The sequence below is a fragment of the Haliotis asinina genome, chromosome 11 (genome assembly GCF_037392515.1).
Source record: "Haliotis asinina isolate JCU_RB_2024 chromosome 11, JCU_Hal_asi_v2, whole genome shotgun sequence".
In the NCBI taxonomy this organism is placed as follows: Eukaryota; Metazoa; Mollusca; class Gastropoda; order Lepetellida; family Haliotidae; genus Haliotis; species Haliotis asinina.
In genome coordinates, this window is record NC_090290.1 from 57,187,641 (window position 1) to 57,213,327 (window position 25,687).

Genomic DNA, 25,687 nt, shown 5'->3' on the forward strand with positions numbered 1-25,687 from the left:
GTCGTGCAAATGACGTTAGTGCCAAATCAGGTTTTGCACGTGTAGTCGGTCACGTGATCTTCGCATCGAAGTTTTTTCATTTGCACGTGTTTGCGTTGGCCTCAAGAATGGAAAAAAACACACTTTTGAATCACAGTTCTAACGGTACTTTAAATGCCACGATTGTCAAATGTGCAACGTGAACGTGCCGTTGGAATGTTGCAAGCGGGAAGATCAGTTATTAACGTCGTAATGAGAGTAATGGGATGCAGCCGTCATACTGTGTATGACTTGCGAAGTCATCTACAAGAAACTGGCACCCAAGGTCGGGTCGTCCACGTGTGACGTCACGAGCAGAAGACCGTCAAATCCTCCTACGTCACCTACCTGACAGATTTCTGCCAGCTACACGAACCAGGGCTGAGATGTTTACAGGTCGACTGTCCTCACAGACCATTCGAAGTCGGTTGCGGGCTGCCAGTCTCTATTCTCGACGTCCATATTGTGACTTGATATTCTGTATACCCGTGTTTTGGAACGGCGGTGTATCCTAATGAAACTTATTCTGGCACTGTCAGTGTATCGACTACATCACACAGATCTCAGCAATGGAATAATAGCAATTTGACCATCTTATCATATCCCGTTATTTTGTGGTGCCCTGAAGAAAGAATGTGAAGTTTCTTTCACAGTATATGTATGTGGCAATTTTGTGCAATGATAAAATTTATTTGCAATTCATCGGTCCCTTTATTCAAACGGACTGTAACAGAAGTTAATTCCAGACTCGATTATTTACAGAACGCAGCCATAGAGCTGGAATATTGGTGAGTGCGGTGTAAAACTAGACTCACTCACTGCCTATGAAGAGTACATGTAGTATGTCTATATTATACATATAATAATATATATCATATCTATATAAAGATATAACAACAAGCGTACCCTCATGGTCGTACAAAAATACTGCTTTGAAGAGCAAAACTTCACCAACATTGGCAGTATATGTCGCTATCCGTTATAAGGATTTGAATTGAAGTATTTAGAATAACTTTTTTCAGTTCAATCGCTTAACTAGAAATATCACATGTGTAGCTTGGACGCCCACCTTGTCCCAGTGGCTATAAGATGGGAACATGTGTGTGTGGCCCATCTGGGCCCAGTGGTTATAAGATGGGAACATGCATGTGTGGTTATAAAACTCATCAACGCCCACCTGGGCCCAGTGGTTTTAAGATGGGAACATGTATGTGTGGTTATAAAACTCATCAACGCCCACCTGGGCTCAGTGGTTATAAGATAGGAGCATGTTTATGTGGTTATAAAACTCATCAACGTCCACCCGGGCCCAGTGAGAGAGAGAGCGAGAGAGTGTGTAAACGAGAAGTGCAAAGGGATGTTGTATATTTATTTGTATGTCTGTAATTTCGTAAGATACTTTCATACTTGCGTCAGTCGGAAAAAGACAACACAATACAACTTACCGCGACATCTTTTAATGATAAGCGCACCTTTGGAGATTTCAAAACAGCAGATACTGACCAAAGACAAAATTACTTGTTTAAAGTTAAATTCATCGGTACGTTTTCACTACAAACAGAGTATAGCCGAGATTTACTGTCACACGTAGTTCACGGGTAATCCATCATTCACCGTTACACGTGGTGTACTCTCCAGTACGTGAACGTCACCAGACACACAGTCAGAGAATGAGTACAGGTAGTTCTCGGGAACAAACAATCTCTCTCGATGCCCGGTCCCCACGTGTCGGACTTAGCTAACGCAATGTTGACCTACTTACGGTAGTGACAAATAGCTTCACTGGCGTCAGTTGTCACTTGATACATTTAGTTACTTCAAACTGTTTGTTACTAAAACCCTGTTTCCGCTTTACAAACAAATAATATATTGTTAAGGAGGAGAAGACAATGATGGATATCGCACCCACATGTTGCCCTTACCCGGTGTTTTCCGAACAAAATCTAATCACAAGAAAGTCTTTCCATATGGTGCTCAAACGACTATTTTGAGTGAGACGGCCGAAAGCTTCAACAACTGTGCTACTCTACCACCTACCAGGCCATGAGTTATGACAAGGGGTTCCCAAACAAATAACGGCTCAGTGACCGAGCCTTCATCTGACCAGTGAAGATCCAGTAAATTATTGGCCTTCAGTAACCCATGCTTGTTGTCTGAGGCGACAAACGGGATCGGCTGGTCAGGCTCGGTGACTTGGTTGACACATGTCATCGGTTACCAAATGCATAGATCGATGCTGATTCTGTTGATCACCGAATTTTCTGATTCGAATTACAGATGTTTTGTCTAAAACCAATGTGCGCTGTCTTTGAAATGTGTACATGTGTTCTAGTTCGTTAGCAAGAAACTAGAACGGTGCGGTTGTTGAGAGGTTGGGTTGGTCTGTCGTTCGTGTCCACCGAAAGGGGTTCACCGCCACTGACTGGAACAGCTCTCAGCACGCGAATCTGAGGAAGTAACAAGTCACATATGAGGATAGTCATGGCTCGTCTGGAAGTACCAACACGACACGACCGAGGGAACGACAGAGATGCAAGCCATACATTTCTAGCAATGGTGAGAACGTCAACAGCATTTGATACCTCAGTATTAACACGGTTACTTATTCTTTTAATTGGATTTCCTCATTTGATACCTCTAAGTGCCATTTAAAAATTCTTAGTTCAGAAAAAATATCAAAGTGAAGAGCTTATACATTTCAGACATAATAGTGAGTGAGTAGGGTGTTTACGCCGCTGTTCCAGGAATATCGATATCACGGCAGGGAACACCAGGAATGGGCTTCACACATTGTACCCATGTAGGGAATCGAACCCGGTTCGTTAGCGTGAGAAGCAACGCCTTCACCATTAGGCTCAGATGTAAACCTATCGGAACAAAGTTTGCATAGTTGCACATTGTACGCGTGACTTCCACTCCTTTAGTCAGATTTGATCATGATCTGACCACAGACCCCTAATGCCAACTTAGAAACGATGTCGTTCTCGTGCCACATACATTGTATACCCAGCTAGGTCTTACCCTATCCTCTGTGGTGAGAAGTGGCAGCACCATCAGAACCCAGCGGACAGACTCCGAACAGGGCGGGGTGGTTAGCGAACCCTTGTACGTGTAGTAATCGTTGTCAAGCACCAACAGCTCGTTCGGGTCAAGGGTCACTTCCTCAGATTCCCCTGAAACAGAATTGGATCTCAATACTGACGATGAGAGGTCTTGTTGAGCTGTCATATAGCTTCCACAATACTGAATAAGATCTGTCTGTATCACTCGTAACTCGTTTTTTATATACAATAGCATATAATGGATCATTATTCAATGTTCCTCTTCAATACATAGGGAATAGGAATTGACTGTGATGTATACATTTGATGCCCAGAATCATGATTGTCGTGAGGTTAGATTCCTCACATGGTGTGAAGCCCATTTCTGGTGTCACCCATTGTGATGTTGCGGCAATATTGCTAACAGCGGCGTAAAGCTAAACTCACTCACGTAAATCTCTGCAAAGATCAGATGATCCTCAAGAATGTATACATCCATTACGCTGAACACATGTGTAGACATCTCGACTATGAACCAAGGAAGTATATATATATATATAGTAATATATAAGTATATATATCTAATACAACGATACAAATGCGTAAGCACATCTACCCGTGAAGGTCCGGGTTAGAATATTGGCCTTCAGTAACCCATGCTTGTCGTAAGAGACGACTGACGGGATCAGGTGGTCAAGCTCGGTGACTTGGTTGACATGTGTCATCGGTTCCCACTTGCGCAGATCGATGCTCATGCTGTTGATCACTGGATTGTTTGGTTCAGTCCCGATTATTTACAGACCGCCGCCATGTAGCTGGAATATTGCGTAAAACTAAAGTCACTCACTCACTGTAAGCAGATGATGACATGTTCCTATCAACAACTCCTGAAATAACAAGTACAGCCCAAACCAATGAGTACGTGCTCAAGATTAATAGTGTATGTTTCTACCATTCAGCGGTGACATTAGCTGGTTTAGTGTCACGTACGCTGTCAGCTGGCCATGACAATACACTTACCGACTTTTAGATGCGCCACTTCATCCACGAATGTGTTGAAGGCCTGGTTCACAGATTCACCGACTACCTGGAAAATGGTGAAGAAGACTGTCAGTTATCGGCGGCGTCGCTTTTGTTCACTTTAACACTTTGTCTTGTGATAAGCTGCTGTATTCTTTACTTACTAGAAACATGACATATTCGAGATAAATGACCATCAGTAATCACTTGAAAGGTCAGACAACCAGACTTGTCATCACTTGACAACAGTTTCAAAATATTTGCTGAATACTGTCAGAGAGGCATGTCGGACATGAAATCGCTCAGTTTAACTGAACATATTGCATAGAGATATATAAACTGAGAAGAAACATTCTGTTCACTCCTCTGTTTTTCCTGGGCAGTATTTTAGTATAAAGGACCCGCAGAAGTAAATGTGAGATACTCGTTGAAGGCGGAGTTGGAAAAGACCAAATAAACAACTTTAACAAGGTAAAATAACCTGAAAACTTCATAATATCACGCTTAACATTTTTCGAACCCTGTAACTTTCATCAGTCTTGTTTTCGGAGTTTATGCTCATAGCTGACACGTCCTGGCTGCCAAGGCGTCTTTTGGTCTATAGTTACAATGGTCACAAAAGGGCTCAAAGATCGTTCACCTCCACGTTCGGTTTAGTCTGTGCGCATGATCTGAATCCTCTTACCATCAGGAACACTCCAATAACAGCCAGACCATCTGCCTTGTCAACGGCTCCTGCAACACTCCCATACTCCTTCTTGTAGTGAACCAGGTGCAACTACAACAACGACGGTGATGCTTTATGTTAAACAAGTAACGCATACCTCCCTCCCGCTTACCCACTCCCCCAACTCAGATGAAATAAAATAAATAAATTACAAAATACCCAAACTAAACAAAAGCAAAACCAGCAACAGCAAAAAGAAATAGAAAGGAAGAAACGAAACCAAAAACCCCTCTGGAGTCAACTGTATGTGTTTATCTGTATCCAGAGCACGTGTGCATGTATTATTATCGAATAGTCATGATAACAGGTATTCGCGAAAGGTATCAAATGTTATCAAAGAAATTATAAAATAGAAAACGGATTCTGTTCCATAAGACAACAACATGGATAGATAAATCTAACCCAATTAATACCTTTGTTAATTTTTCTTCATTTCATTATATAATTATTCACTGTCAGTTACTCACAACTGACGAATTATTCCAGTAGGTAATTAAATAGTTTTACCTCCCCATCCATGTGCTTGCCGTTGACGAGATGTTCCGAGGGAGAATGGAAGTGCATTGATCCCAGGACATATTCCCCGTCAGAGAAAGGGATGTCCTTCGTCACGAGACGTTCGTTTTCGAAGAAGGCCAGATTCGCACCATGGCCTGCGACAATACAACAGCATCAAACATGAAGAGTTTAGATCTAATCTATACTATCCAATAGAATCAGCAATGCGAATGCCGTAATGTTAAGAATACCTGATGTCGTGTTTTGGCTAAAGAGGAATCACCCAAACAGGAAGCCAAAACACGACACTGTCATGGAGACACTTGAGGTAATGTACCATATTATATTTTGTCTGTCGTTTAACGTTTCACTTCAGGGACAGTAGCATTGAGGTGTGGACCAGACAATACAGTGATTGTCATGTGAGCAACGACCTTCATTGTAAGGGTTCGTGTAAGCTGTAATTGTATGGAGTAGAACTGATCTGGCCTTAACATATCTATGCCGGAAGCAAATGTACTGTAAAGTCCCATGGCCCCTAGTATCTACCTTTAGTTGCTGCCGATCTATAGCATGTTTTGTACCCAGATGCTAGAAATATTCCAGCAGTATTGGAGCAGAGTAACACCAGATACATGTATGAAACATGTTGGGAATCAAACTCTAGCCTTTAGCGTGACTAGCAACAGTTTTTACCTCCATGTTACTCGGTCTCCGCTATACGTCTCAGAAATATGTAATATGTAAGATGTAATACAATACTTACTTGCTATAAAAATCAGTTGCGGGAAATGATTACACATTTTCTGGAGTAAATACCAACGCTGCTAATACTACATGCCATTATGAAAGTGAATTGTCTTGAGATTAAAGTACTGCACTAGATCATAAACACTCATTAGAAACTAACTATGCTTATCTAATTTCAGCGAGTTGAGCATGTACTAGTTGCCTGAATATGTGCCAAATATAAATATCATATAAAAATGATATTACAGCCGATATTTGTAAATTAATTCAAAATATTACCATTCATTTTTAAAATCCCGGATACATCTCCTTTTGGTTCGTACTCGATGCCACCCAGAGGATAACACACAGCATCTCCACTCGGTATGTCAATAGGGGACTGATTTGACCCATTGCAGCAGTGGGTGTCCTTGTCCAGATCGTACCAGTGGAAAGGATCTGCAACACAATATCCATCATTTCAGTTCACGTTAAGCGTACTGCAGATCACTGATTGACTCATTATTGTTTACGCCGCACTCACCAATATTCCAGCGATCTGTAAATAATCTAATGTGGACCAGACAATCCAGTGATCAAGAGCAGGAGCATCGGCCTAGGCAATTAGGATACAATGAAATGTGTCAACCGGGTCAGCGAGTCTGACATCCCAACCCGTTAGTCGTGCACAGGTTAATGAAGACCAATTCTAGCCCGGATCTTCAAGGTTAATGTGGGAGAATTTGATGCGTTTCTTGAATGTGTCCGGTGAAACCAACGAGCACTGAACAAGCAAGAAAGCTAATCAGGGGGAGCTGATTTTCGATGTCAAGATCTTAATTTCAAGGACGCCTAAGACACGCAGCTGTACATAGCGAATCTGTGCAGTGCAGGGTGTCGTTGTCCTAACGCTAAGGTGTTCGTAACTCCCACAGTATAACAGACTGTTACACCTGTCGTGGCGCTATAGCTGCTTTGTACAACGGCGCCCAGATCCTTAAATGTTTCAATCCATTTGACGAAAGAGAGCTATGACCTGGGGTAATCGTAACGCCCATACATTATCATCTGGCCCAAGACAGTCTAAAACAGCAATGTGGAAGATACCCGTGGTCCACTCGTCACCTCCTCAACTCGATAATGCTTGAAGGAAGACATTGGGATCAATACTTAATTTCAATAATAAGTCTCTGAATGGCATTTTAAAGTCGCACACATACGCAAGAGAGGTTTTATGGATGTCAGCTAGGAAATTCTTTACTATGAGAAAAACAAGGTTACGGAGTATGCCCCTAGTCATTCAGTCCGCAACGTTGTGTTCCTTGTAATAAAGAAGTTGACATCAATAATGACTCTTTTCCTGCAGGAAAAATAGAAATTAAGTCTGACTACATTTTATGGGGAGTGATGGATGTGCAAGTATCATTAACTGGCAGTATCCAACAGTTCATTATGAGTGAGTGAGTGAGTTAAGTTTTAACCTGCACTCAGCAATATTCCAGCTATGTGGCGGCCGTCTGCAAATAATCGAGTCTGGACCAGACAAACACTGATCAACGGCATGAGCCCATCTGCACAACTGGGAATCTATGACATGTGTCAACAAGGTCAGTCAACTTGACCACCCGCCTCTTACGCCAAGCATTCATTCGGAAAATCATTCCACAACACTGGAGCTGTAACCTTAAAATACAGCACATCTCCCCCATATTGGTGGCGGTTCTGGAGACTGGAAGATCATTCCAAAAGCACTGTTGGATCGGAGAGTTCTACGTGAAGCTTTCAATGAAATGAGAGGTCTTAGACACTCAGGACCAATGGGATCATTCAGGACGGAATATGTGAGAGAAAACATCATCTGACTCGTTGTACAGAAAGCCAGTGTCGCTCAAGAAGGATTGATGTGATTTTACACTGCTTCCAGGAATCGGTGATGAGACGAGCAGATCAAGATGGAATGTTATTTTACTTGTTTGCACAAGAGGTTTCAGACAATTCAAAGTCCGATATTTCTTGATGTTGCTGATATTGTCGAGACAGGGTGACACAGAACGACAGAAGGTGCTATTACGAATTGTTGTTCAGACAGGAGGAATGTTAGTTATATATAATTCCAACTTGCCCAGCACTATACCGGCAGATCCATTTACAGTAAAAAACATCTTTCCACCAATATATCATAGAGTGTCGAATGCGCTCTGCTCAAAAGCTGCTTGGTGAGGGTTGTTGCCTTAATAAAGTTTGTAAAAGGTTAGTGGTAGATTTGTGAAAGACCTTTCAAAATATGACCTGTCAGGCACAAAAATGAATATCTGGTGCAAATGCTTATTTTCAAGAATGAAAACATGATGCAGTATGTTTTTTTCCTTCAAGCAGGCACTTGCCCTTGCATGGTCCTTTTGGCGAACACTAAATTTCGTCAGCATGTGTGATTCCTCAACGTTTGAAATGGTCGACGTCGTCAAATGATTAAAGTGGATATTTCTGAGACTTTTAGACATTTAAATAGCTTTTACTTGAAGAAAATAAGTACAATGCTTCAATCAGCTTACCGTCGTGGGAACCTGGGTGGTAGTCGAAGTGTATATGTTTTGACGGGATGGGACACAGGGCGTCTTTCGCAGTTGCGTAGACGCTGGCTGCAACGACAACTACAGCAATGGGAATCAGCATCTTTACCAGTCAGTGTCTGTGTGATTTATTAACATGGTGCCAAGAAACCTATAAATACAGCGGGCTGTCTGAAACTAACACCGGACCTGCAGCAGGTGGGTCCAATATAGACTTATCGTAACTGTGTACGCGCAGATGAAAAATATATAGTACTCATAAACTGTTAACTTTATATCTACAGCAGTTCAAACGTAACATATATTATACCTGGGGAATATGTGTGTAACATATGTTACATCTGTCCACTTTCTAAATGGCTTTGTGTATTCACAGCTCTCGGCCTCGGACAGGCTGAGTGGGTTAGGTGGCTGACTTGTGTCATCCTTAAATGTACTAAAATCTGTACTTAACTGAGAAAATGGAGAAGACAAAACGAGAAAGTACATTTCCCAAACATATGACATATTATCTTCGAAATCACTTTGTGTGTTCACAGCAGTTTAGATTGTATCTGAAGCTTCCTGTACTACCCACACCAGCTTTTCTCGTCATATTGTATGATATATATAAATAAGGATATACAATTTCATGGGTGAGTGATATCACAAAAGAATCAGTTCGGCAAGTTATTTGTACGTAAAACATGGTGTTGTTTGATGACTCACTCAGGACCCTTTCAGTATTCTGACAGATGTCTGGAGTGGTGGAAGTACAATCATGCACGGAAATGAACCTGATGGCGTAACGCGCACACACATTACAACGGGGCTCTCTCACCAAGTCCCAAAGAAGGAAATCACAACCGGCCTTGTAGACCTAATGGCGGAAGTTGCCGGTAGTGAAGGATATGGTTGCTCATTTTACCAACACCCGCTGTCATCACTGATTTTCGGTAAGTTTCACAGCTATTTTTAACTCTACACCAAAAAGAATTTGGTTTCTTTTCTTTGGCGCTGACGTTGTATGTTTAATGCTCGGGCCATTCTGGTACATACAGTTTCATTCGTGTATGATTTTATAAAAGCAATGAAAATGGAAATATGAGCATTTTGTAAACTGATTACAGTTTGATGACTGCCAGACCTTCAAATACCAAACGCACCGTATGCTTCGCTTCAATACTTCATGTGCTCCAGGACACCTGTCAATGAAATCCTAGAAGAGACATTGTCGTGCTGCCGCCGATATGAATTGTGTGAAAACGGTTGTTTTCTGTGTTTTTTTCTCTTGTTCTTTGGTGCATTTTTGTTTTTCATTTGTTTTGTTTGTTTGTTGGGGGCAATAAATTATTGCATTTTGTGCCATTTCTGCATTTTTACGTGAACACAAAGGAGGCCTTGTGAGGCCTAGAGACTCCTCTAACGTTATATTGGCCTGATCTTTCTAAACGTATATCATGGGTGCCATTCGTAAATGACATTTTGTATAAATTAGGATTTCAGATCGTATTGCAACCGCAATGGGAATGGATGTACTGACGACCAGACACTGATTACAGGTTGTGAGATCTCTTCTTTATTGACAGACATCCTGAAACACATGTTTAGAGAGTAAATACTAAGTTCAGGATATACAGTATGGTTCAAAATTATTGAGAATAGCTAAAGCATTTCATATTATTAAACGAGAACAAATCAGATAAAATTGAATGTATTGTGAAAGTGAACTGACCTTTTCATGTTGTGTAGGTAACAATTTAATATTTTATCAAGTCTCCTTGAGCTTCACGGCACAGTCTAAGACGGGTAGGCATACTTCCTATCAGAGAGGTTAGTGTCTCGTGAGTTATGCTGTCCCAGTATCGGACCACTTCTCTCTTCATGTCTTCAATTTTTGTCAACCCCTTTTGATTCACACATTCCTTCATCATCCCCCAAATGTTCTCAATGGGATTTAAGTCAGGACTATATGCAGGAAATGGTAATGCAGTCACATTTTTCTCCTGAAACCACTGCTTGGCATGTTTTGCGGTGTGTTTAGGATCATTATCTTGCTGCAAAATCCAGTCATTTCCATAAAACACATGTGCACTTGGAAGCAGAAAATTATCCAATATGTTAGTGTAGCGTTGACTTGTCAGATTTCCCTCAAACACACACAGCGGGGTCGTTCCTAATAAGGATATCCCTCCCCATACATGAAACTTTGGGCTGTATTTAGGTCGTCGATACAACGGTGCTGACGCAGACTTTGTCAATATTTTCACATTATTGGGATATACCCATATTGAGCTTTCATCAGTAAAAATCACATTTTCCCAGTCAAAGTTTTCATGTGCCAAACACCACTCAACACGCCTGTCTTTATGTTCTTGTTTCATGAGAGGAGAAAGAATTCCAGTCTTTTTCTCCCATCCAAGATCAATCAAATTTCTTCTAACTGTAGATTTTGATACAACTGTTGATCCCCTTTCTATCATTTCATACCTGATGTTGGAGATGCTTGCCCTTTGCTTTTTAGACGCTAAAATTCCCAGCCGGACGCGATCTGAGAAGTCCAATTTTCTGGGTCTCCCTGCTCCTTTCTGATGCCCCAAATCCTTTCCCTCTTTAAAATTCTTCCTAATCCTATACACAGTAGAAAGAGGAGTTCCTGTTCTCTCTGCCAGTGTATTTACATCATCAATTCCTTGATTACACAACTCAAAAATCAACCTTCTTTTATCTTCAGCAGACATTGTTGACAGTGCTGAGGAAAATGACGTCTGCTACAAATTCAGGGGAGGTAACTCTAATTGTACTATACTCAGTAGGCCAAGATGAGTTACCTCCCTTATACCATTACTTAGTTTTAAAGTATCAGTGAATCAGTTGAGGTGTTAGGACAGCTCAAAGTAAGAAGAAAAATTCTCAATAATTATGAACCAGACTATACATATAAACGTATATAGGTATATGCAATCATTGCATCTCTCATGTCGTTGCTAACATATAAGGAATAAATCTAATACATAATCATTGTGAACAGATGCACATTACATAATGTTGTTGTGACAATACTTACATTGCCATTGCCGCGGTGACTGAAACCACCAAGAACGATAACTCCTTGCTACTATAGGAACGTTTCAAATCGTACCAACGCACAGATTATGAGGAACGTGTTAGCACGAGACAAAATCTATCAATTGTATCAGTAACATAATATTTTTATGCATATAACACAATAATAACATTCATACCCTGTGTGTGACGCTGGGGTGTCGAAGAGCCATGTCTATACAGTCAATATAAGGCTTCTACAAGGAATGTCTCAATATTCTAAACTTGCATATGTTACAATCAGGCTGTTCCGTCATTTGGATAGAAGCAATAAATTTCCTGAAATGATTTTGAACATCTAGCAAAAAAAATTCCTGAAATGACTTTGAACATCCAGCAAATACACCTATACACCTATCAGAACATAAGCAAGACATCCTCGATGCCGAGAGGCACGGATAACGCTAGAGGTTCAAAATGAAAACCAAAAATGGTTTCACATCAGTACACCGTCTATGTGTGCAGAGAAATATCCCAGTAAGTGTAGACTACGGTGTGTATATTTTAGAAGGATATGCTCATCTTTGGCTACCATCACTTTTTGATACACATTGACAGACACACGCTTATGTGTGAGTGAGTGACTGACCTAGGTTTACGCTGCACACAACCATTATTCCAGCTATATGGCGGCGGTCTGGACTAACCAATCCAGTGATCAAGAGCAGGAACATTGATCTACGCAACTGGGAAGCGACATGTCATCTACGTCGGTGTGCCAGACCACCCGATCCCGTTAGTCCCAAAGTCGCCTTTTGTATGTGCCGTGGGTTGCTGAAGACCTTTTCTGCCCCTGACTTTCACGGGTCTAAACGCTTATGATATCATTTGATAGAGCACATATTTCTCTGGGTTCCTTTTCATGTGAATGCTTGACTGGTCTCTGTATGTTTCTTGGTGAAACTTTCTCAACCCCCGATAGTCCTTACAAGTCATTACATTGTAGCGATACAAAGAGGCTCACGTTTTAGCGGGCGTATTATTTTTTTCTAAAGGGCTACGTGTTATTACCGGAGCTGATATTTATTTTCAGCCCCGTTAAAAAATAGAATAGAAAACACGCACATCTTCATTGTTCATGACAGTTTTTTATTTGAATTGATCACATGATTATACATGGGACGTGTATATGTGTTTACGCGGCACTAATGGTAAACCATTTCGGTAACAGATGTTAAACATTTACTAAATTATTGTGGTTTTACTGACGTATTTCTGTCACGAAAGATTACCTGTCCAAAGTACCTTTTGTTCTGTTTTGACCTCTGAGAAATACTTCTACGATATAAATCTCAGAAAATTCCTTGTGTCAATATACAGATTTAGATGCTCTTCACATGATCTTATGATCGTGAACGGGAGATATTATATAATTCCAAGAGAAAACAGATTTTGCAAATTTCCTACATAAAATGTAATCGAAGATGAGTTTCACTATTAGCTGGTATGTCCTTACTGCTCTGATGTAAGGACAAAATATCTACCACAATATCATTATTGATATCCTACCATGTTTAAATTTAATTGTTAATGAACTCCAGTACTACAGCTTACATTCGCAAACTTGGTATGTGTATTTACCATGCTTTTGAACATTGTGATTGTAGGCCGAAAGTATTATCACATTTTGTACTTCTCAAGTACTACAGCTTACATTCGCAAACTTGGTATGTGTATTCACCATGCTTTTCAACATTGTGAATGTATGCCAAAAGTATTATCACATTTTGTACTTCTCAAGTACTACAGCTTACATTCGCAAACTTGGTATGTGTATTCACCATGCTTTTGAACATTGTGATTGTAGGCCAAAAGTATTATCACAATTTGTACTTCTCAAGTACTACAGCTTACATTCGCAAACTTGGTATGTGTGTTTACCATGCTTTTGAACATTGTGAATGTAAGCCAAAAGTATTATCACATTTTGTACTTCTCAAGTACTACAGCTTACATTCGCAAACTTGGTATGTGTGTTTACCATGCTTTTGAACATTGTGATTGTAGGCCAAAAGTATTATCACATTTTGTACTTCTCAAGTACTACAGCTTACATTCGCAAACTTGGTATGTGTATTCACCATGCTTTTGAACATTGTGATTGTAAGCCAAAAGCATTATCACATTTTGTACTTCTCAAGTACTACAGCTTACATTCGCAAACTTGGTATGTGTATTTACCATGCTTTTGAACATTGTGATTGTAAGCCAAAAGTATTATCACATTTTGTACTTCTCCAGAAATACAAATTACATTCGCAAACTTGGTATGTGTATTCACCATGCTTTTGAACATTGTGATTGTAGGCCAAAATTGTTATCAACCTTTGTACTATAGGACTGTGACCTCTTCGGTTCTAAAGTAAAGAGAGATTGAGATTACATTAAATAATATATGATGGTCGGGATAGAGTCTTAGAATGCACAGACATTGCGTTCATCAGCATGTGACATAGACGGTGCGGCCGTTGAGCGGTTGGGATGGTCTGACATTTGTATCAACGTAGAGAGGTTCGCCGTCACTGACTGGAACATCCTTTAGCACGCGAAGCTTAAAAGAAACAACAGTGTCACCTTTGACAGTAAAGATAATGATCAACGGAGAATCTAAACTTTCACAAAAGTTAACTTTATGGATTCGTTTCCGTGATAGGTAGAGTTTATTTGCCTTTTAAACTTCCCATTAACATTATAATAAAATGGAACAAGGTTGTAAGCTGATAATACCAAGACGCCAATGACTAAGACTTTTCAAATCAACATGGCTGGTTGACTGAATCCCATGGCACTCTGGAGGTGAGGACCGTCGCCCACACCTGTCTTGCCCACAGTTGCTTACACGACGTTCACTCACAGTTTGCAGAATGTTTTGTGAGACGTGAATCAGCAAACGCATTTAAAAATAATCTTATTCTGTGTGAAGCGTTAAAAAACAAGCACATTTAAATAAATCTTACTCTGTCTGCTGTGGTGCTGATAGGGTCTTTCATAACAACCCATCGGACAGACTCCGAACATGGCGGGGTGGTAAGCGAGCCCTTGTACGTGTAGTAATCGCCATCACGAAGCAGCAGCTGACGCGGGTCCAGACTCACTTTCTTAGGTTTATCTAAAACATGGCAACAGAGATACATCTCAGTACTGAAGGAGATAAATCTAGCGATCAGTCATTGATTTTTCGTCATACAGTCTACCCTGGCTGATACGCCGCAATTTGTCCTTGATGATTTGGATATGGAACTGGGTTGCCTTACAATCAGGGACGCCATACTCGCACAGAACCATTAAGAAAAACACGTACATTTGATGAAAGTCAGAATACTAAAGAAAATTAATCAAGGTGATCAGTCATGTCACTATTCATGGATACAAACAAATACACATCATGCTACTTCCAAACGAACGAAAATGCGCATTTTCCATTGATGCTTACACGCCTTTAATTTGTCATACCATTGTCTCATTAACATAGGGTGCATATTGCAGCCCACTGAATACAATCACCACAAACCACGTATTTATCATTAGACTTGACCCCATTTCACACAGAAACCTTGTAGCATGTACCTACCGCCTTTCAGAGCGGACACTCCATCAACAAACCTGTTGAAAGCATTGTTCTCCGACTTCCCTCTTACCTGCAGGAAATATGGAGGAGTCTGGGTCACGACAGTTCCCCTTCTACGATTACTGTTACATGTATATTAATTATAGCATTTGGATAAGATTACTTACTTACGGGATTTGAGAAGTATCTGTTCTGCCTGAATATTGTTGCTCTCGCGAGGGCATGCATCGATGTAACGCTAATATATATATATGAAACAACTCTAAAATACGCGAGAGTGTTTAAGCAATGCAACAGTAGCACAATACATAAAGATGGAAGCTGGAAACATCTGTTCTGCTTGAGTAATAGAGATATGTCATTTCAGTGCTCATCTATTATGTTTGAAAACTTAACAGACTCGGGCATGCGACGACGACACCATGTGTATCTCACACAAATATATAATGTATGTCATACAATCCGATCGTTTACGATCCATCCAGTATTGACAGATGTTTATCTGTACCATATGTTCGGCTTAGTCTGAGCTGAATCCTCTTACCCTCAGGAACACTCCAATAACAGCCAGACCATCTGCCTTATCAACGGCTCCTGCAACACTCCCATACTCCTTCTTGTAGTGAACCAGGTGCAACTACAAACGTATGGAAATTACATCGGAAATAAATATGCAATGTTGGTCCAGAGGACGAAACATGTGTTAGCACAACAAAACAGTTAGTTTACTGTGGACCACAGTATGAGTTAGAACAGTGCAATCAGACACTGACAATCAAGCATGTACAAGTCTGTCAATGAATAGGTCCCGGCCACCAATATCTCTCGTATAACTCGAATAAAAGGCACAATAAGTAGGTTTCAATTACTGATGCAGAGGAGCAGACTGAGGCATAAGGGTTATGCCACACGATTTGTGCAAAAACACCTATTGTGTACTTCCACCACTCCAGACATCTGTCAGAATACTGAATGTTAGTTTTCCTATTTTGCATTAAATTGTTACATCTTCACTCTTGTAGAGATTGTAAAATGGACAATAAACCACATGTCTTGCCCCTACCTCTCCAGCGTGATGCCTGCCGTTGACGAGATGTTCTGAGGGAGAATGGAAGTGCATGGAGGCCAGGACATACTCGCCGTTAGTGAAAGGGAAGTCCTTCGTCACGAGGCGATCTTGTTTGAAGAAGGCGAGACTCGCGCCATGGCCTGCAGTCATAGCAGTATTAGTCTGGTCAGACTTCCTTTCTGGAATCTCATTTTAATGCAAAACAGAAATTTGTTTACAACCTAAATGGAGATGTGCCTGAGCCCATCTTACATCATTCCATCAACAATATGACTGGAATTCTTCTTACCATTTCTCGTGAGAAAGCCTTTTAATTGTCTTCGACGCTTGAATTCGTACTGCATGGGGTCTAGCTTGGCACATTTTGTGTCCTGTGTCTCGATGTTGATGGGAGACTGTTTCGACCCGTCACAGCAGTGGGTGTCCTTGTCCAGTTCGTACCAGTGAAATGGATCTGAAATGTAAATTACATGGCTTTATTCTATGAAACTGAAGCACAAACATCACGTGACCGCTAGACTTGGCGTGGTGAATCCAAAGGGTATTTTGCAGAGAAAAAAACCCACAAAATAATCACGGCTAATCTGGGATTCGAAGACACGATCAAAGATTTCTGCCTTTATTACGCCATAATTATTTTTTCCTATTGAAAACATCTGCCAGCGTTGGTCAGCAACGCCCCATGATCGTTAGACAGACTCCCTCCTGTTAGACGTTTGGGATAACTGTAATGACTCTGAAAACAGATGATGCTGCAATGGTTCAGTCTGATGTTTTCAACACAGTTTTTTGTCGAATTATGGATCAATCATGTTTTTGTTGCCTTCTTCATCAATACCACAGTTTCCACCATAATTTTCGACTTTATTCAATGTGAGACTATCGAATACGAGAGGCATATTCTATGTATCATTCAAACGTCGTTCAGAACAATCGTGGTTCACCAATCAGAATCCAGGATCAGTTCCATGTTGGATGAGACCGTCTCTACAAGACTGTTGTTAAATGTAATAAACTCACCATCCACGGATCCAAAGTGGTAGTTGAAATGCACTTTGTGAAGGGGTACAGGGCACAAGGCCCTCTCGGCAGCCACGTAGACGTCGGTTGCAACTACAACGACAGCAATTGGAATCAACATCTTGACGATCAGTGTCTGCTGGAGTAACAAGGTGCAGACGGAAATATATATGCTATAGAAAGTCGGGAATATGAGACCCTTCAATCAAACCGTCTTCTATCACTTTTTTGCGAAATCTGTTAACAGATGCACATTTTGCTTACATATTCATTTAACGGAAGACTGCATAGAGGTGTGATCAGTGTCAGTGATTAGTCAATATCGATATCACATGTTTATGCGTATAGCATGGCTGAATCTATCCGGTTGCTGGTGTATCACATTATCCATGTTTTCCGCCAAGACAGTCGTGTAAAACGATGCCGTAAATGACGTTACTTTGGATCAGATTGTGGATAATCCACCTGCTGTTGTGCGTAATAGACCAGTTTAGTCACGTGGGTAAATTGCAGTCGTGGGTTACGGGGTATTGGGTGATATCAAAAGTATATCAAACCAAAATGATATGAACATTGCTCACGTGATATCCATGTTTTGATGACACGTAAGTGAGATAATACAATGCAGTATGTCCTTTCAGTATTGAAGGTAAGCTGATGACTTACTCGCTTTATGATATGTATTTCCAAAACAGTATGCAGCTTGGAAACAGGATGATTACAGAAAGGCGAAGATGCATCGAGTGATAGTTATTCCCAAACAAAGTTTCCGGTGAAGTGGGGCAGTAGGTTTATTTAACCGAAACAGTTTTACTTTTGGCATTCACTTTTCATTTGACGACAGATCAGAATATTACATTCTCATGAATTTCCTAATTGTTTTGGACAGGACGGTGATGTCCATGAATACGTATCATTGATCAGCTTGTACATGGAACACTCTGATGGCAGCTTTGGTGTTGTAGCCTCCTCCGTACATAGTTACCAAGGGTTTTGGAATATTCATTATTGAATACTTACTCATTAGTCATTAAGTATAACAGACTGCTGGCAGTAGAGTTCTTATATCTTAGATTCCACCAAACATTTACTTAAATGTAAGAAAGACATTAGACATGTTACTTGTCATTCATGACAAACTTGCTCAGAACTGATAGCTACAGTACATGGGAACATTGCAGATTGTAATTCATGTGCAGATGTGCAGGAGGCAGGTGTTTTGAATACTTGGTGTTGGTTAACTAAGTCACTGACAATGGAACGGTAGAATACATGTATATGGAAACACAATTAGAATAAACCTATTGTATCTCAGCCACAAAGTCTGACTTGTAGATGTTCCCGCTGACAAAGTCTCGTGTAACATCACCACTATATGTAAGCGCCATTACAGTAATTCTTAGATCAAAATAGTGAAGGAGTGAGTTTAGTTTTACACCGCGGGGGTTGGATGGGTCAGATAATTGAGTCTGGACTAGACCATCCAATGATCAAACTCATGAACATCGATCTGCGCAATATGGAAACAACCAATCGAGTCAGCGAGCCTCACCACTCGATCTCGTTAGTCGCCACTTACGACAAGCAGGGGTTACTGAACAACCAAACTGGAATTTGGACTTCCACCAGAGGAAGGCACAGAATCCGTCCACAAGTCCATATCTTTCTTGTGTGCGAAGGAATTAGGATTTTTTAAAAGGAAAATTATAAAGATAACAGCTGTTGTAAATGCTATTACAGATACGCAAAACAAGTTTGTAACAATCTGAAACATGACTTAGTTCACGGGATGTCTACCAGTTGTCTGGACATGTCTGTATGACCTGCTATCCCTCCCTGGGAGTGGTAACCAGTGCAGACACATGATGATAGGGAAGATGTGGCTGTGTTTGGTGATTCTGCAGACCAGTCTAGCAGCTGCATTCTGGACTTTCTGTTACCTGGAGGGCAGATCCCCGTTCATGTTCCCAAGCAAACTGTTACTGCAGTCCAAGCGGGACAGCAGCATAGATCTTACAAGAAGGTGCACTGCGTCAGTTGTTAATAAGTGGCGTATGCTGGAGATGAGAGCGGATGTGATGATAGCATTTACATACGTTAGTGACATGTGGCTCCATGGAAAGTGTGGATTCTATCTGGACACCCAGGCTTTTGGCTCTTCTTCCGGGGAATAGACGTCACAGCCTATTTATGATGAGATCCTGCTACCATCAACCTTGACGAGTGTTCATGAAAGAAAACGTTATCAACTCATGACAATGCAATGGCCAAGCTTTCCTGAAGTGTATATCGTACAGGCTCTTCGGGAGGGGTAGCTGGTTCATTGTATGGTCTTCTTAATTGTGAAATGAAAACACCAAAAACTGGAACTGTTGGAATATTGCTCGACATGAAAGATCATCAACATACCTCAAGCGTGTTAGAATATTGATCGACATGGAAGATAACCAGTATACGTTAAGTGTGTTAGAATATTGATCGACAGGAAAGATCACCAATATACCTTAAGCGTGCTAGAATATTGCTCGACATGAAAGATCAATATATCTTAAGTGTGGTAGAATATTGATCGACATGAAAGATCACCAATATACCTTAAGCATGTTAGAATATTGATCGACATGAAAGATCACCAATATACCTTAAGCGTGCTAGAATATTGATCGACATAGAAGATCATCAATATACCTTAAGTGTATTAGAATATTGATCGACATGGAAGATCACAAATATACCTTAAACGTGATAGAATATTGATCGACATGAAAGATCACCAGTATACGTTAAGTGTGTTAGACTATTGATCGACATGAAAGATCACTAATATACCTTAAGTGTGTTAGACTATTGATCGACATGAAAGATCACTAATATACCTTGAGTGTGTTAGAATATTGATCGACATGAAAGATCACCAATATACCTTAAGTGTGTCAGAATATTGATCGACATGAAAGATCACCAGTATACGTTAAGTGTGTTAGAATATTGATCGACAGGAAAGATCACCAATATACCTTAAATGTGTTAGAATATTGATCGACATGAAAGATCACCAATATACGTTAAGTGTGTTAGAATATTGATCGACATGGAAGATCACCAATATACCTTAAGTGTGTTAGAATATTGATCGACATGGAAGATCACCAATATACCTTAATTGTCTTAGAATATTGATCGACATGAAAGATCACCAGTATACGTTGAGTGTGTTAGACTATTGATCCACATGAAAGATCACAAATATACCTTAAGTGTGTTAGACTATTGATCGACATGAAAGATCACCAATATACCTTAAATGTGCTAGAAAATTGATCGACATGGAAGATCACTAATATACCTTAAGTGTGTTAGAATATTGATCGACATGAAAGACCACCAACATACCTTAAGTGTGTTAGAATATTGATCGACATGAAAGATCACCAGTATTCCTTAAATGTGTTAGAATATTGATCGACATGAAAGATCACCAATATACCTTAACTGTGTTAGAATATTGATCGACATGAAAGATCACCAATATACCTTAAGCGTGTTAGAATATTGATCGACATGAAAGATCAATAGTATTCCTTAAATGTGTTAGAATATTGATCAACATGAAAGATCACCAATATACCTTAAGTGTGTTAGAATATTGATCGACACAGAAGATCACCAATATACCTTAAGCGTGTTAGTATATTGATCGACATGAAAGATCACAAGTATTCCTTAAATGTGTTAGAATATTGATCGACATGAAAGATCACCAATATACCTTAAGTGTGTTAGAATATTTATCGACATGGAAGATCACCAATATACCTTAAGTGTGTTAGAATATTGATCGACATGGAGGATCACAAATATACCTTAAGCGTGTTAGAATATTGATCGACATGGAAGATCACCAATACACCTTAAGCGTGTTTGAATATTGATCGACATGAAAGATCACCAGTATACCTAAAGTGTGTTAGAATATTGATCGACATGAAAGATCACCAGTATACGTTAAGTGTGTTAGACTATTGATCGACATGAAAGATCACTAATATACCTTAAGTGTGTTAGAAAATTGATCGACATGAAAGATCACTAATATACCTTAAGTGTGTTAGAATATTGATCGACATGAAAGATCACCAGTATACCTTAAGTGAGTTAGAATATTGATCGACAGGAAAGATCACCAATATACCTTAAATGTGTTAGAATATTGATCGACATGGAAGATCACCAATATACCTTAAGTGTGTTACAATATTGATCGACATGGAAGATCACCAATATACCTTGAGTGTCTTAGAATATTGATCGACATGAAAGATCACCAGTATACGTTAAGTGTCTTAGACTATTGATCCACATGAAAGATCACCAATATACCTTAAGTGTGTTAGACTATTGATCGACATGAAAGATCGCTAATATACCTTAAGTGTGTTAGAATATTGATCGACATGAAAGATCACTAATATACCTTAAGTGTGTTAGAATATTGATCGACATGAAAGATCACCAGTATACCTTAAGTGAGTTAGAATATTGATCAACATGAAAGATCACCAATATACCTTGAGCGTGTTAGTATATTGATCGACATCAAAGATCACCAGTATTCCTTAAATGTGCTAGAATATTGTTCGAGATAAAAGATCACTAATATACCTTAAGTGTGTTAGAATATTGATCGACATGAAAGATCACCAATATACCTTAAGTGTGTTAGAATATTGATCAACATGAAAGATCACTAATATACCTTAAGTGTGTTAGAATATTGATCGACATGGAAGATCACCAATATACCTTAGGTGTGTTAGAATATTGATCGACATGAAAGATCACCAATATACCTTAAGCATGTTAGAATATTGATCGACATGAAAGATCACCAATATACCTTGAGCATGTTAGAATATTGATCGACATGAAAGATCACCAAAATACCTTAAGCGTGCTAGAATATTGATCGACATAGAAGATCACCAATATACCTTAAGTGTACTAGAATATTGATCGACATGGAAGATCACAAATATACCTTAAGTGTGTTAGAATATTGATCGACATGAAAGATCACCAGTATACGTTAAGTGTGTTAGACTATTGATCGACATGAAAGATCACTAATATACCTTAAGTGTGTTAGACTATTGATCGACATGAAAGATCACCAATATACCTTGAGTGTGTCAGAATATTGATCAACATGAAAGATCACCAGTATACGTTAAGTGTGTTAGAATATTGATCGACAGGAAAGATCACTAATATACCTTAAATGTGTCAGAATATTGATCGACATGAAAGATCACCAATGTAGGTTAAGTGTGTTAGAATATTGATCGACATGGAAGATCACCAATATACCTTAAGTGTGTTAGAATAATGATCGACATGAAATATCACAAGTATACGTTTGGTGTGTTAGACTATTGATCGACATGAAAGATCACAAATATACCTTAAGTGTGTTAGACTATTGATCGACATGAAAGATCACTAATATACCTTAAATGTGTTAGAATATTGATCGACATGAAAGACTACCAATATACCTTTTCGTGTGTTAGAATACTGATCGACATGAAAGATCACCAGTATTCCTTAAATGTGTTAGAATATTGATCGACATGAAAGATCACTAATATACCTTAAGTGTGTTAGGCTAATGATCGACATGGAAGATCACCAATATACCTTAAGCGTGCTAGAACATTGATCGACATGAAAGATCACCAGTATTCCTTAAATGTGTTAGAATATTGATCAACATGAAAGATCACTAATATATCTTAAGTGAGTTAGAATATTGATCGACATGAAAGATCACCAGTATACGTTGAGTGTGTTAGACTATTGATCGACATGAAAGATCACCAATATCCCTTAAGTGTGTTAGAATATTGATCGACATGAAAGATCACCAATTTACCTTAAGTGTGTTAGAATATTGATCGACATGAAAGATCACCAAAATACCTTAAGTGTGTTAGAAAATTGATCGACACAGAAGATCACCAATATACCTTAAGCGTGTTAGTATATTGATCGACATGGAAGATCACAAGTATTCCTCAAATGTGTTAGAATATTGATCGAGATGAAAGATCACTAATATACTTTAAGTGTGTTAGAATATTGATCGACATGAAAGATCACCAATACACCTTAAGTGTGTTGGAATATTGATAGACATCAAAGATCACCAATATAAATTAAGCGTGTTTGAACATTGATCGAAATGAAAGATCACTAATATACCTTAAGTGTGTTAGAATATTGATCGACATGAAAGATCACTAATATACCTTAAGTGTGTTAGAATATTGATCGACATGAAAGGTCACCAGTATACGTTAAGTGTGTTAGACTATTGATCGACATGAAAGATCACTAATATACTTTAAGTGTGTTAGGCTATTCATCGGCATGAAAGATCACTAATATACCTTAAGTGTGTTAGAATATTGATCGACATGAAAGATCACCAATATACCTTCAGCGTGTCAGAATATTGATCGACATGAAAGATCACCAGTATCCCTTAAGTGTGTTAGAATATTGATCGACATGAAAGATCACTAATATACCTTAAATGTGTCAGAACATTGATCGACATGAAAGATCACCAATATACGTTAAGTGTGTTAGAATATTGATCGACATGGAAGATCACCAATATACCTTAAGTGTGTTAGAATATTGATCGACATGGAAGATCACCAATATACCTTAAGTGTCTTAGAATATTGATCGACATGAAATATCACAAGTATACGTTAGGTGTGTTAGACTATTGATCGACATGAAAGATCACAAATATACCTTAAGTGTGTTAGACTATTGATCGACATGAAAGATCACTAATATACCTTAAATGTGTTAGAATATTGATCGACATGAAAGATCACCAATATACCTTAAGTGTGTTAGAATATTGATCGACATGAAAGATGACCAGTATACCATAAGTGTGTTAGACTATTGATCGACATGAAAGATCACTAATATACCTTAAGTGTGTTAGGCTATTGATCGACATGGAAGATCACCAATATACCTTAAGCGTGTTAGAATATTGATCGACATGAAAGATCACTAGTATTCCTTAAATGTGTTAGAATATTGATCAACATGAAAGATCACCAATATACCTTAAGTGAGCTAGAATATTGATCGACATGAAAGATCACCAGTATACGTTGAGTGTGCTAGACTATTGATCGACATGAAAGATCGCTATTACACCTTAAGTGTGTTAGAATATTGATCGACATGAAAGATCACCAATATACCTTAAGTGTGCTAGAATATTGATTGACATGAAAGATCACCAGTATTCCTTAAATGTGTTAGAATGTTGATCAACATGAAAGATCACCAATGTACCTTAAGTGAGATAGAATATTGATCGACATGAAAGATCACCAGTATACGATGAGTGTGTTAGACTATTGATCGACATGAAAGATCGCTATTACACCTTAAGTGTGCTAGAATATTGATCGACATGAAAGATCACCAATATTCCTTAAGTGTGCTAGAATATTGATCGACATGAAAGATCACCAAAATACCTTAAGTGTGTTAGAATATTGATCGACACAGAAGATCACCAATATACCTTAAGCGTGTTAGTATATTGATCGACATGAAAGATCACAAGTATTCCTTAAATGTGTTAGAATATTGATCGAGATGAAAGATCACTAATATACTTTAAGTGTGTTAGAATACTGATCGACATGAAAGATCACCAGTATTCCTTAAATGTGTTAGAATATTGATCGACATGAAAGATCACCAGTATACCTTAAGTGTGTTAGAATATTGATCGACATGAAAGATCACCAATATACCTTAAGCGTGTTAGAATATTGATCGACATGAAAGATCAATAGTATTCCTTAAATGTGTTAGAATATTGATCAACATGAAAGATCACCAATATACCTTAAGTGTGCTAGAATATTGATCGACACAGAAGATCACCAATATACCTTAAGCGTGTTAGTATATTGATCGACATGAAAGATCACAAGTATTCCTTAAATGTGTTAGAATATTGATCGAGATGAAAGATCACTAATATACTTTAAGTGTGCTAGAATTTTGATCGACATGAAAGATCACCAATATACCTGAAGTGTGCTGGAATATTTATCGACATGGAAGATCACCAATATACCTTAAGTGTGTTAGAATATTCATCGACATGGAATATGACAAATATACCTTAAGCGTGTTAGAATATTGATCGACATGGAAGATCACCAATACACCTTATGCGTGTTTGAATATTGATCGACATGAAAGATCACCAGTATACCTAAAGTGTGTTAG

General features: G+C 39.1%; 2 protein-coding genes across 2 annotated transcripts; both read right to left on the reverse strand.

The window, feature by feature from the left end:
* Positions 1-1,458: 1,458 nt before the first annotated feature.
* Positions 1,459-8,785, reverse strand: LOC137255216 (carbonic anhydrase 2-like). The gene is made up of 7 exons (XM_067792635.1): positions 8,586-8,785; positions 6,334-6,492; positions 5,314-5,459; positions 4,765-4,857; positions 4,080-4,146; positions 3,040-3,191; positions 1,459-2,465 (listed from the first exon to the last, which is right to left on the reverse strand). Exons 1-7 carry the CDS (start codon positions 8,704-8,706, stop codon positions 2,355-2,357), a joined length of 849 nt encoding a protein of 282 aa, XP_067648736.1. The 5' UTR covers positions 8,707-8,785; the 3' UTR covers positions 1,459-2,354.
* Positions 8,786-12,752: 3,967 nt separating this feature from the next.
* On the reverse strand, positions 12,753-17,588 carry LOC137255598 (carbonic anhydrase 2-like). The gene is made up of 7 exons (XM_067793036.1): positions 17,345-17,588; positions 16,614-16,778; positions 16,319-16,464; positions 15,800-15,892; positions 15,259-15,325; positions 14,645-14,796; positions 12,753-14,238 (listed from the first exon to the last, which is right to left on the reverse strand). The coding sequence occupies exons 1-7, from the start codon at positions 17,463-17,465 to the stop codon at positions 14,128-14,130; spliced, it is 855 nt and encodes a 284-aa protein (XP_067649137.1). The 5' UTR covers positions 17,466-17,588; the 3' UTR covers positions 12,753-14,127.
* Between the last annotated feature and the right edge of the window lie 8,099 nt (positions 17,589-25,687).

What these genes read in the sequence shown, in the direction of transcription:
- LOC137255216 (XM_067792635.1), bottom strand. Translation starts at nt 8,706, where the DNA reads ATGCTGATTCCCATTGCTGTAGTTGTCGTTGCAGCCAGCGTCTACGCA. An exon ending in CCACCCAGGTTCCCACGACG is followed by an intron (nt 6,493 to 8,585) that starts GTAAGCTGATTG and finishes ATTGTGTTGCAG; the next exon opens with ATCCTTTCCACTGGTACGAT. An exon ending in TTCTCACCACAGAGGATAGG is followed by an intron (nt 2,466 to 3,039) that starts GTAAGACCTAGC and finishes TTACTTCCTCAG; the next exon opens with ATTCGCGTGCTGAGAGCTGT.
- LOC137255598 (XM_067793036.1), bottom strand. Translation starts at nt 17,465, where the DNA reads ATGTTGATTCCAATTGCTGTCGTTGTAGTTGCAACCGACGTCTACGTG. An exon ending in GCAGGCATCACGCTGGAGAG is followed by an intron (nt 15,893 to 16,318) that starts GTAGGGGCAAGA and finishes ATACGTTTGTAG; the next exon opens with TTGCACCTGGTTCACTACAA. An exon ending in TTATTGGAGTGTTCCTGAGG is followed by an intron (nt 15,326 to 15,799) that starts GTAAGAGGATTC and finishes TATTTCCTGCAG; the next exon opens with GTAAGAGGGAAGTCGGAGAA.